A 12,412-nucleotide genomic window follows, 5' to 3' on the forward strand; every position below is an offset into this window, starting at 1 on the left:
AAGGATTTCATCTGAGAATTGATTATAAAATGATATAATTGTATATCATTTTCACCCTAAAATTAATTTTATCCACGCATTACCGGCCCACTATAGGGCAAGGGTCTCTTCCCACAATGAGAAGGGGTTAAGGCCGTAGTTCACCACGCTGGAATAGAGCGCATTGGCCAACAAACTTTTGAAAATATTATGGGAACTCTCAGGCATGCAGGTTTCCTCACGATGTTTTCCTACACAGTTGCAGCTAGTGATACTTTAATTGCTTAAAACGCACATCATGTAAAAAACTTAGAGGTGCGTGCTGGGATTCTAACTCGGCCCCCCGAAAGTAAAGTTGTAATCCTACCCTACTGCGTTAAGGCTATCACTGGTTTCTAGTCTTGGAACTACTCATCGAGATCTTTTATTCATTCAAATTTTAGTTCCTTGAACACTATAACAATTAAATACTTCGCCACTTGGTCACCTAGATTGGTGAAAATACAAAATGTTCTGGTTTTTCTAAGTTAGATTCGTGGATCAAATTAATTGAGGTCGATGGTGTCAGTTTGTTATAAAGCCTAGACAAATATAACAGAATTACTATACCTACCGTAACCATAAATACCTAAAGATTGTTTTGATCACTCTCAATAAACATAAAGTAGGAATGTTAACAACGTAATCGTTTTAAATAATTAGAATATGAAGTGATAAACTTGTTTGTTTTTTATATAACATCAATAGAAAACAGTTATGAAACATCGCATTTTATATAAGTTTAAGAACAGGGTCATAATATGACAACTATTAAAGTTTCCTACTAGTAATTTGCGACTTGGTTTCATTAGCGATGTCGGAGGATTCTCTACTTAGAATAATACTTAAAACTGCTTTGAACATTGCTTATTAAGATAATGATTGTTCCTAGCCTATTAACATCCCAAAGCTAGAAACAGGCCGAAGCCTTACTAAGTTAGGCGTAATGGAATTAAAAAAAGTATTTTTTATTTATTTTGGAAAATACTAACTGCATTTTCCAAAATAAATTTCTCCATCCCTTGAGAACAGTACTATTTTGCGAATGTAAGGTACCCATTTAATGCGTAGAAAACAAATTCATATACGAGCAGATTAAAATACGTATTGAAATTAAAAAGATGTATTTTATTTTTTGCTATTTTACATATGTACAAACTAGTGACTAAGAAGTATTTACAACTATATTGACTATTTGGCACAATCAAGACTCTTTGCTTCACCAGCAGCAGCTCTTCTTCTTGTAGTGGGTAACGTGTTTGATGATGTGGATGGGGTAGGGCTTCCACACTGGCACTGGTACTTCAACGTGCTTTTCAATGGGCACATGAACTTTCTTAATGACCTCGAACGGCCTTTCTACTGGAATATGGACTTTCTTGATTACGGGGAACGGCACTTCCCTTACGACCTCAACTGGTACTGGTCTGTCGACCTCGACATGGTGCGTCTTGTATACTGGGTAAGGCACGTGCTTGACAACATCTACATGCACGGGGTAAGGTTGTGGTACTGGTACTTTGACTTCATGGGGTACAGGGACTGCCACCGGGTGGGGCACAGCTATTTGGATGTGGCGAGTTACTTCTACAGGAATGCGACGGACGACGTTCTGTACAACGGATTGCAGTTCATATCTCGAAGTCGCTGCACCAGGTTGACCAACGGAAACATAAGATCCAATTACTCTAGGACCTCCAATGCCAGCACCACCCAATCCACCTGCTCCTAAGCCAGCACCCCCAAGGCCATCTCCAGCAAGAGCGGCACCTCCGATAGCAGCACCGTCGATTCCAGCACCTCCTATACCTGCATCTCCGATAGCTGCACCTTCGATTCCGGTACCTCCAACAGCTGCACCTACGATTCCAGCCCCTCCGATCGCTGCACCTTCAAGAGCTCCTCCAATAGCACCTTCAAGACCTGCGCCGTCATAGCCACCAATATCTGCCCCACCGTAACCGCTGCTGTAGCCTGATCCACCGCTGTAACCTGCTCCACCGCTGTAATCTGCTGCAGCGCTGTAACCTGCCCCGCTGCTGTAACCTGCCCCACTGCTGTAACCTGGCCCACTAGCATGTGACGGGCTTTCTACTACCGGAGCACTTTCAATGGCTGAGCCATGTTCTTCATGCCCAATATGAGCCTCCAATGCTCCACCTGAAGGACCACTGATGTCTGCTATCGGTCCAGACCCAGCAGGTGGTCCATACAACGTGGAAGGTGGGCCGTAGTTGGCGGATGGTGCATTCAGTGCTGATGATACGTAGGAATCGTGACCACCGCTCAATAGTCCTGCACTCGCACTGTAGACCAGTGCTGTGAAGAGCACTGTCTTAATCTGAAACAATACAATTTGCTAAATGATGTAATTTGGAAAATAAACTGCAGTTAAAAAATATGCTCAATGATTTCATTTCAAATGCTCTAATCGGGTATTATATAATTCTACTTTTCTTTAGACGGAAAGACGCGCTTAAGATATTATAACTCCGAAAAAAAATTAAAATTTCACAAAAATGAATAACTAAGAAGAAATAAAGTATTTAAATATACAACATTTTTCTGTCTGTTTGTTATGACTTCTACTGGGAAGAAGTTAAGTGGGATACTTTTTTTCAATACAGATAGGTCAAATAAAAAATTACTAATAATCATACTAATGAGTTCTTAAATCATTGCGTGTATTTAATTAATAATAAAAAAGCCTACTACTACGAATAAATAATTATTTAAATCGTTTGACTTACAACAAACACCATGGCTATTAGCTAAACGCTTAAAGCCCGAAAAAAGGTTGTTGTTTTTTGTCCCGAGGTTTGGAGGTGTGTGATATGATAACGTAACCGAACCACATATTTATAGTTGTGATAGAGGTGGCTATTTCGTATACGCCCATGAATATATTATTTGGACGGATGTCGCGCTGGGTCATATTATGATGCCTAGGCAATATGCTAAATTAATTGTTAAAGCTTGAATATTTTTTGCGACAGTTAAGGTAGCTTTTCCTTTCTACTTATATTACTAAAACCTTTTTTTTCATGTAATTTTTAATTACTGCTTCGCCCACGTGTACTGTCTACCCAGTACTCGAATATTATAAAAGCAAACAAAGATTGCTGCGTGAAAGGAGTAACAAACAAGCTAAGTTTTACATTTATAAGCGTAGTATTTTAAGACCGAAAGACCTAGAAAATGCCAACAACGTGATATCCCGAGAGTTTAAGAAAAAAAATCTCTTGTCTATGCCATTCAGAAAGCAAGTTACAAACAAAGCTAAAAGTAAATGAGTCGAAATACTTACCAACTGTATGGATATAATTCAAAATAACAGACTTTCATACAAATTTAATCCCATTAGGGTTAGATTTGAAATAATCCTTTCGTAGTACATAATTTGCGAAAGAATCCTCGCAAAATTATTATCATTTCTACGTTCAACGGTTTTAGTGGTTTGCCACGATATATATTTGCATTAAGCCACGATAACCTTACGGCAGATTAGTTATTTTTGGGGTCAAAAATAAACTGCGCCATATTATAAGAGCTTAATACCAAAGTAGATAGCATTTCAAAATGATAAGGTATTGAAGAATTTTGTTTTTCGTCTATCCCATAAGAACCTAACATTTTATAGTGAACTAGCTTTTGCCTGCGGCTTAACCTTTGTAGTTAAAATTTACCAAATCAAAAATTTAATTTAACGTGAGTGATCAAGTTAAGTAAAATTTTTTATTTGGTAAATTTTAACTACAAAGGTTAGAAATAGTCTGAAAGTCTCAGGAATGAAAGAAAGAAGTGTCAAATATACAAACTTATGATATTAAGTACTGATAGTATTTCAACATATTTAAACATATGGGGCAAATTATATATATGTTCTGCTATACTTCCCGTCCTGAGGACCTACTCCAGTTTTGCATTATTTAAAATACTTTGAATTTCCTTCAACAAAGGACTGCATTAATAATGTTTGCCTTAAAAGCAGCACTACACATTAGTCGATAGCAGTTGCCACCGTTGACCCAAGTAAGTAAATGGATGGGTAACCGTCTTCGTAAGTTTGAAAAATAATTTGGTATCTATCAGCTCCAGCTTCTATGCCTAACAAAGAATAGCAATCCTTAAAGAAAGAATCGAAATCGCGGTGATAGTTGATTGATATGCTAAAGGTTAACGATGTTAATTTGTAACATTTTTTATTTTATCCTAGCACTGAAGTCCTTATAAATAAGGCAACACTTCATTTATTCAGCGTCGTAAAGCCTTAAGTGTGGGGTTTGCTGCTATCCGCTGAGGAGTTCTGTCCTCTATCTCCAACGATCTTCATCAGATATACACGAAAGTTCATTCATTTATCAAATTCGCCACAGTAATCTGGTAGTATATATCCTATCCAGTAGAAAATAATTATTTAGATCGGTTAACATTTAACGGAGTTATGGTATAAAAACGTCAAACACTTTCATCCCGCTTCCAAAGGGACTGAGCTGAATTTCGAGAAAAAAAAGTATCCTACGTCGTAGTATGAATTCAAATTGTGCAAAGTTTAATTTGCATTATTTAGTATTAGCGTACCCAGCCCGCTTCGCCGGGCTAGATTTTGCTTTATTTTATTGAAACAATAAACTTACATCATTAAATTTTTAATTTAAGTCTCATAATATATTAAATCATTTATTTCTCTCCGTATTCATTATCTTCTATCCTCTTCTCGAGCGGGTGAAGATCATTATCAACACCCATGTACACCCAACAATAGAATATCAACATAGTAAATAAAAGCTGTATTTGACAGTTTGGCAGTTCAAAAATAGGAGTGCTCCGATCGTCACAAAACTTTAAAGGATTACTCGCCAGGTCAATCCGGAGATTCCCTGAAAGTTTCACTGAAATCGGTCCAGCCGTTTCGGAGCCTATACGGAACATACCCACACACTTTCTCTTTTATATATATAGATAGATATTCAAAGTGATGCTCGGCCCAGATACAGACAGACAGAGACTAATGAAAAAAAAATACAGTTTTGGGTTTAGTATCGGTTATAGAGTGCTCTCCAAAAAAAATTTTAAAATATCTACAATGTACAGAACTTACCCATTGCAGTTTTATTATAAGTATAGATTCGTAGTTAGGATTTTTATTTATTTTTTTGATTATCAAAGAATGAGACAAAAAATTTAGACTGTAAAATCACCAAACAGCTTTAAGAACTACAAATTCGTTATTACTTACAATTATTGTAAAGTCAAATGATATACCGCTATTGGTAACATAAAATAGCAGTACTATATTGTTTCATTTATTATTGACTATATCAATATTCAAATTTTATAAGATCAAAGTTTATATAAAACGTAAGCTTACAAAAAAATCCTAATATAACGTTAAGGATTACTTAACCAATAAAAAAGTAAGTAATAGCTTAATATAAATTTACTGTGAGAAGGTGATAACAAAAAAAAACCCGGCTAAGTTTGTTGTGGGCTCTTCTTAGATCGGGGCGCGTTTGAAACCCTCGTAGCTTTAGGTTTAAGTTGGCGAACGAAGTTATCACCATCCCCTTACAATTATGTTAACATATTATATGTATGAACGCTTCGTAAGTGTTTGTGATAGACCTACATGAATAAAGATATTTTGAATTTGAATTTGAAATTAGACTTTATCGTGAAAAAACCAGCCAGGAGTTATTTATAATGTTTACAAAGAAGTGTGAAGTCCACCAATCCGAACTTGGCCAGCGTGGTGGTATACAGCTTAAAGCTTTTTTATTCTGATAGGAGACCCGTGTCCTACGGACTACGGTTCAGGATATAGATTTTTTTATGAAAAGGTGTATATGTATGCTACTTAGTGTCACTATAATTGACGCGTTGGAAATTGGTGGCGAATTCTTTGGTTGCGTACCGAACACCTCCGTGGATCAGTTGTCGGCACTATGGAGGAGTTATATGAGTCCCGGGTTCATCCCCGTTGCGGGCTGTTTGGAAATTTATAATTACTGATAATTTTCTGGTTTAGTCTGGTGGGAGGCTGTATACGTGCCTAGCTACCACCCTACCAACCAAGACGTGACGCCAAGCGATTCAGCGTTCCGGTACGATGTCGCGAAGAAATCCATTGGGGTGCAAAAACAGGTCAGCCTGCTACCGCTTACCACCAGGTGAGATTGCAGTCAAGGGCTAGCTTGTAGAGGAGTAAAATAAAATGGGAATCAATTCTAATTATCTAATCAATTTAGTATTAGGGTACAACTATTTATCGAAAGAAAACATCGTGGCGAAACTCACTCAAGTTTACTCATATTTCTTTATTAACCTAGTTCAACGAACGCATTAGGTACAACTATTTACAAATCTATGTCATCACTATTAATAATTTAACTGCCTACAAAAAAGCAATAAATAACATCGATGGCCAACTTTTAGCAACCCACCATAAAATTATCATAAGACAAATGGTTGGCCTATATCCATCGAACAGTTTCGACCGATCGATTCGGAATGACGTAACATTTCACTCGTCCCTTTATTAGGTAACTATGTTACTAATAATATACCGGTTTCGTTTCTCCTATCAGTTTCACCTGGCTCGTGGGAATTTACAATGTAAATGAGCAATAAAGTATAATTTGACCGATATTTTTCGGAATTTCCGGTTCACGTCTGTGTCAATTCTTTTACGTAATTGCAAAACAAACTGCACATTTTAGTGTCATCAACCAGTTCGGATAGAAATCTTAAATGAGACGAGATTTACACTTTGTTACGCCGCAGGGTAATCAAAATTGTATGATTTGGCAATAAAGCATTTTATAAAATATGACTGAATATTTTGTGAAAATGATGTAATTGTACATATTGTTCTACTTTAAACGAGTTATTGTTCCGAACTTGTTCCTTATTCACTTCCTTAACTCCTGGCTTCAAAGTTACTTTATGTAACTTATAGTTGTTTTCTTGCTTTGTTTATTTTATTTGAAATTTTATCCTCAATCGAGTCGCCGCGTTGCATCAGCCGGTTGCGCCATTACTCCGTTCGTTTATTTGGCTCCTAAGGGCTGAGTTTGATGGTAAAATCCTATAAATTTCCTCAAGAATTAGGTTATATACGCAAAAAATGGATACAAAAACTAGTAATTCCAGAGATAAGTGCGTTTAAACAAAAAACGAACATACCCTTTAGCTTTATTTTTGTCGTCTATCTAGAAGGATAGACTACTAAAGCAAAGCTAAAGGACATCATGACTTGATTGACATGATGATTTTATAGAGTATTGACAGTTTGTCTGTCTGTGTTTGTTCTGGCTAATCTTCAAAACAATTTGTCGGGACTTTCACAGGCAGACAGACGATCCATTGAGGTCAACTGGGAGTTCTATGTTTTCACAAAGTAAAAACATGCAGAAGGTAGGTAGTTTTATTTTAGGATTTTGGAATCCGGTAAGAGTTTTCCTAAAATCTACCCCATGAAGTGTGGGTCGGAAGTTCATGAAGCGCATAAACATTTGCATAGTTTCAAATGAAACACATCTAAAATCATTTTTTACGCGCGTAGTCGCGTATCTACCTAAAAAAAATTCGCATTAGAGATCACTTAATAAATTTTTGGCTAAATTTAAAATGTCCAATAAATTTTTGGCTAAATTTTTAATGTCCAATCAAATGTTATATCATTGCTAAGAAAAAAATACGCACTCATTTTAGAAAAAAGTGCAGAAGACCTTCCTGAGATACTTGTTCAACCGCTGCTATGGGTATTACCACTTTAGGTACCCAACCAAATTTCTTTTAGATTGCTTAAACTCCCTGGAGGTCAGACGGACTTGCGACCAACTAAAAATAATGTGCCAAATCTTACGAGGAGAGATGTAGATGCTCCAGATTTTCATAATCGACAGTGTTGTATACATGCCCCAAAAGACAATAGATATTTTTCAAAAAAATCAGTGGACAGCATTGTTCCGTGAATTGATGAGATACTCTGAGAATATTGAATGACCTTTACCTTTCAATATTCGCAGAGTATCACTATAGTACACTATTTAAAATTCATGTCTTGCATAATGTTAAATGCTTGCTTTCATTCATTTGTTTTATAGTTATCCATAAATTATATAGTTTTATCTAGTTACTGTAAGTGGCTCTTCCGTACTAACAAGATTTAAAATAAATAAATAAATCATCATTATCACTTCAACCGATTGACGTCATAGGTCTTTTGTAGGTCGTTATTTCAGAAGTCGGTTAAAATGAGTTTGTAAAGTTGTTAATAAATTAGCTTGGTTAATACCAAAAAAAAAGGTTTAAACGGGAAACTTATGGAGGTGATCGATTTACTTGCGCAGAATAATATATTATTCGCCTCTAATTTTGAACTGCAATGAACTCTAAAATTACCTAACTGTAATTCACAGATCCAATTCAAGCAGCAGTCCAATTCAATAGACAACATAGTCTATTGAATTGGACATTATAAATATCAACTAATTTCATATTTTGAAGTAAAAAAATCTCCGTCCAAACTTTCATCACCCATTTCATGTCCCGTGAAATGATTTCCAAGATAACTTACCTTACAAGAATACTATAACTGCACTAAGCACATCTAGGTTCCTAAAGAAGTTACTCTAATTTTCAAATCTATGGGTTTAAGTGCTGTAGCCATTTATTACACTCTAGGAATTACCAACGAAATTGTAATACTTCATTTTTATGTATATTAAATTTCATCAATGTTTAGAAAAATAATGATTTATTTAGCACTTGTTTAATAATTACCTTTTCCCGTAATTTTCCAACCCTGATTTATTCACCCCTTGAGGAATCATTTTAATTGAATGGCTTTCTTAGCAAATAACAACATCTTAAAAAAAACCAACCTGCCAAATTTTGATGCCCGGTAGAGTTCATAAGCAACAGGCGTTGATATAATATCTTTTCATTTAGTTTAATTTTTTGATTGTCAAACGTTAATTTTAATTATTTAAACCGCTCTGATCCACCCTCGTTAGTAGTTATTTTACGTAGGAATTTAAAGTCGTCGTAGCCATTCACCCGTACACGCAATTAGCAAATTAACTTATTTTATAGGTCCTTAATATAGCAGACTTTCGTAAAAAAAGCTTACCTTTATACGTGATTAGGTTTTTAACTCATAAAGGTGTAAATAATTGTATAACATTTAGCTATTCAACTTAGTTACATGTATATTATTATCGAGTTTTAAATTATTTGCCAAGGCTTTGAATACGCTTTGACAACATTTTCTTACTGTAGTAAATTACAAATTAGGTGCAGGGGCATTGATCAAAGGACGAAATCTTTGGATAATCGTTTTATTCATGTAATAAACCTTATATTACTATTTACAAAACGAACAAGAATCGAATACACAATTCACTACCTTAAATTAATGACTTAGTTAACACCCTACATTGCAGCCTCTCGATGAGCTAACAGGAAATATATTTACAAAAACCAGATTAGGTTGCATTGCGAATGAGCTATTTACATTTTTTTTTCAGGTGCTACCACAGGGACAATCCATGGCCATGACCGTGACCATGGCTGGAGCCGTGTCCGTAGCCCTTGGACCATCCATGGCCATGGCTGACAGCTTTGTGGTGAAGGGTCTTAACAACAGGTACGGGGTAATTCTTGACAATAGGCACCGGTACTTTAATTAATTTTACCACAGGAATCTCAACGATTCTCTCAACAGGTACTGGGTGGTCAACTGGTACTTCAACGACTTTTTCAAATGGTACTTTCACGATCTTCTCAACTGGATATGGCACTGGTCGGTCGACTTTGACGTGCTGGATCTTAACAACTGGTACTGGCACTTGTCTTACTACTGGCACTTGAACTGGGTAGGGTTGAGGATATGGTACACGCACAGCTTGTGGCACGGGAACAGGCACGGGCTGGGGAACTCGGTGGGTCACCTCACGAAGAACTTGGTAAGGCTCGTCACGCACACGGTACTGAATTGGGGCACCGTTGCTGTTGGCGAGGCCGTGAATTTCGTTAATTACTGGTGCCCTGAGTCCTGGGGGAGGAGCTTGACCCCCGAATCCGAGTCCTGGAAGCGCACCAGCAGCACCAATGGGGGCGGAAATTATACTGGGGCCACCACCAACAGATATGCCAGTTACCCCTGCAGCACCCAGACCGACATTGGAGCTTAAACTTCCTGATGAGAAACCCCCACTGATGAGCCCTTGTCCGGAATACGAAGCACCGTGTCCGGAATACGAAGCACCGTGTCCGGAATACGAGGCACCGTGTCCGGAATACGAAGCAGATGGTAGAGATCCAACTGGGAACGAGCTTGGTTCGTAACTTGAAGATCCAATGGAACTAGGTGCGGAGAGGCCAACGGCTGACTCCGCTCCAATGCCGTGGCTTAATTCAGGGTGGCTGTTTCCGTGCAAAATTCCAGCATAGCTGCTACTCAATAGGATGGCAAACGTCGTCAATTTAGTCTGGAACAAAGCTAAGTGTTAATCGAACGCTTACAAGTTGATTGTAGACATTAAATAACCATAGATTTTTCATAATATCAAATAACTTACAAAGGTAGTCATACTGTCTAGCTAAACGCTGGCCAGTCGTAATAGGTTGTGTGTTCAACAACAAGCTGAGCTTGTTTGTGTAAATTCTGTCATTTCTTTCACATTTATATATTTGTGTCGCTCTAAGCCAAAACGACACCGAACTTGGGTGTGAATAACTGGTTGTAGACGAATATATCTCTCCTTTTCTAACGGATATAGTAGTCTTCTGAATTAATTCCACTGCCGGTTACTTAATATAATATGGCCCACTAACAAAAGTAGGCTCATCGGGTTGATTGCCTAATAAATGAAGCGATGAAGAAAGCTTTATTATGGCTTATTTATGGTAATACGCTTTTAATTTTAAGAAACCTTATAGACATACCAGCTTAGCGCGTGGCATCGTTAATGCAAATTTTTCTATTCGCCGTAATATTATAAGTTACTCATTTATCATTATACAATATTATTATTTAATATTTACAAAAATATATTTAACGCAATGATGTTAAAACTATTTAATTCATCATATAGAGATTCAATAAAGAGTAAGGAAAATAAAATAAATTTTTTTAAAATCCCACTATCGACTCACGACAGGGCATTCTCTTCCCATAATGGGAAGGGGTTTAGGCCTTAGTCCACCACTGGCCCAGAGCGGATTGGTGGACTCCACACAACTTTTTGAATATTATGGGAATTCTCAGGCATGCAGGTTTCCTCACGATGTTTTCCTACACCGTTAAAGCAAGTGATACTTTAATTGCTTAAAACGCACATGATTTAGAAAAGTCAGAGGTGCGTGCTGGGATTCGAACTAAGCCCTCCATAAGTTAAGTTGAAATCCTGCCCACTGGGCTATCTCCTCTTCGATATGTATTTATTGGTCACGTTATAATTTTTTAATTACCGTTTGGTATAGGCAGATGAGAAATCCAAAAATTATTAATCATCTGATTCACGCAACTGAAAGAATGGAGTGTCGGGTTGGTAATTTGTACAAAAAAAGTCACATTATATGTTTGCAGAATATCTGCAGTGGTCAACAGCCTGACTGCGAGGTGATGCGTTCAGAAAGCGAGACGTACGCACACGCATAGTTTACGGCTCATCTTAGCGATTTTCATGTCTTTACCAATAGGTGTAGCATTGTAGCATAGAAATTATTTACGACGTGTTGAAGATGTGACGCTACCATGCGGAAATGCAGGAGAAATACATGGTAGAGAGTGTGAGTGAATTTTCTCTTTGATACGCGTCTGAATGCTGGCTATCCACTTTTCAGCTATTTTATGCAAAAAAACCTCTTTGAGTTCATATTTATCTGTTAATTTATAGTCTGTGGCCATATGTCGACTGAGGGCTTTAGGTGAATCTCTTATAAAGAGTTTTTTTTCAATTACTAGGTATGCTTTATTTTCTTCGGGTTGGTTTTTCAATCATTAGATAATCTGCGTAAGGGATAAGTAAAGACATTTCATATGTAACATCGGTTCAAGATTATCAGGCATTGAAAAATTGGTCCATCATATAATATATGGTAACCTTACAAAGGCAGGTATAAAATTTAATAATTTCTTATATTAATTATATATTACTTATATAATATCTTCTATAACTTTAAAATGCTTTGTCATGACTGACTGAAAGAAAACCGACTGCCCAAACGGCTCAAATTAGACTTTTAGACAAGGAATATTCTTTGAGCTCTCTAGAGGACTAATAAGATTTTTTTTTTTAATTCTACCTTACTTAAAAGGAACAGGGGAAGAATGAAGAAATATATATGGAAGAAGAAATTTTTTAAGTTTTATCAAGTTTTATAT

The 12,412-nt window shown here is 36.7% G+C and overlaps 2 protein-coding genes across 2 annotated transcripts; both read right to left on the reverse strand.

Moving 5' to 3' along the window:
- Positions 1–1,237: 1,237 nt before the first annotated feature.
- Positions 1,238–2,825, reverse strand: LOC120631765 (fibroin heavy chain-like). Its single transcript, XM_039901444.1, has 3 exons — positions 2,769–2,825; positions 1,933–2,359; positions 1,238–1,821 (listed from the first exon to the last, which is right to left on the reverse strand). The coding sequence occupies exons 1-3, from the start codon at positions 2,778–2,780 to the stop codon at positions 1,238–1,240; spliced, it is 1,023 nt and encodes a 340-aa protein (XP_039757378.1). The 5' UTR covers positions 2,781–2,825.
- A 6,729-nt stretch (positions 2,826–9,554) lies between these two features.
- LOC120631766 lies at positions 9,555–10,989 on the reverse strand. The gene is made up of 3 exons (XM_039901445.1): positions 10,972–10,989; positions 10,202–10,514; positions 9,555–10,111 (listed from the first exon to the last, which is right to left on the reverse strand). The coding sequence occupies exons 1-3, from the start codon at positions 10,987–10,989 to the stop codon at positions 9,555–9,557; spliced, it is 888 nt and encodes a 295-aa protein (XP_039757379.1).
- Between the last annotated feature and the right edge of the window lie 1,423 nt (positions 10,990–12,412).

The sequence above is a fragment of the Pararge aegeria genome, chromosome 18 (genome assembly GCF_905163445.1).
Source record: "Pararge aegeria chromosome 18, ilParAegt1.1, whole genome shotgun sequence".
In the NCBI taxonomy this organism is placed as follows: domain Eukaryota; kingdom Metazoa; phylum Arthropoda; class Insecta; order Lepidoptera; family Nymphalidae; genus Pararge; species Pararge aegeria.

Excerpts from the sequence above, each read along its gene's own strand:
- LOC120631765 (XM_039901444.1), bottom strand. Across the intron at positions 1,822-1,932 it reads TGACGGCGCAGGTCTTGAAG|GAGGTGCTGGAATCGACGGT; the intron begins GTGCTATTGGAG and ends ATGCAGGTATAG.
- LOC120631766 (XM_039901445.1), bottom strand. Across the intron at positions 10,112-10,201 it reads AAGTTTAAGCTCCAATGTCG|GACTCGGATTCGGGGGTCAA; the intron begins GTCTGGGTGCTG and ends GTGCGCTTCCAG.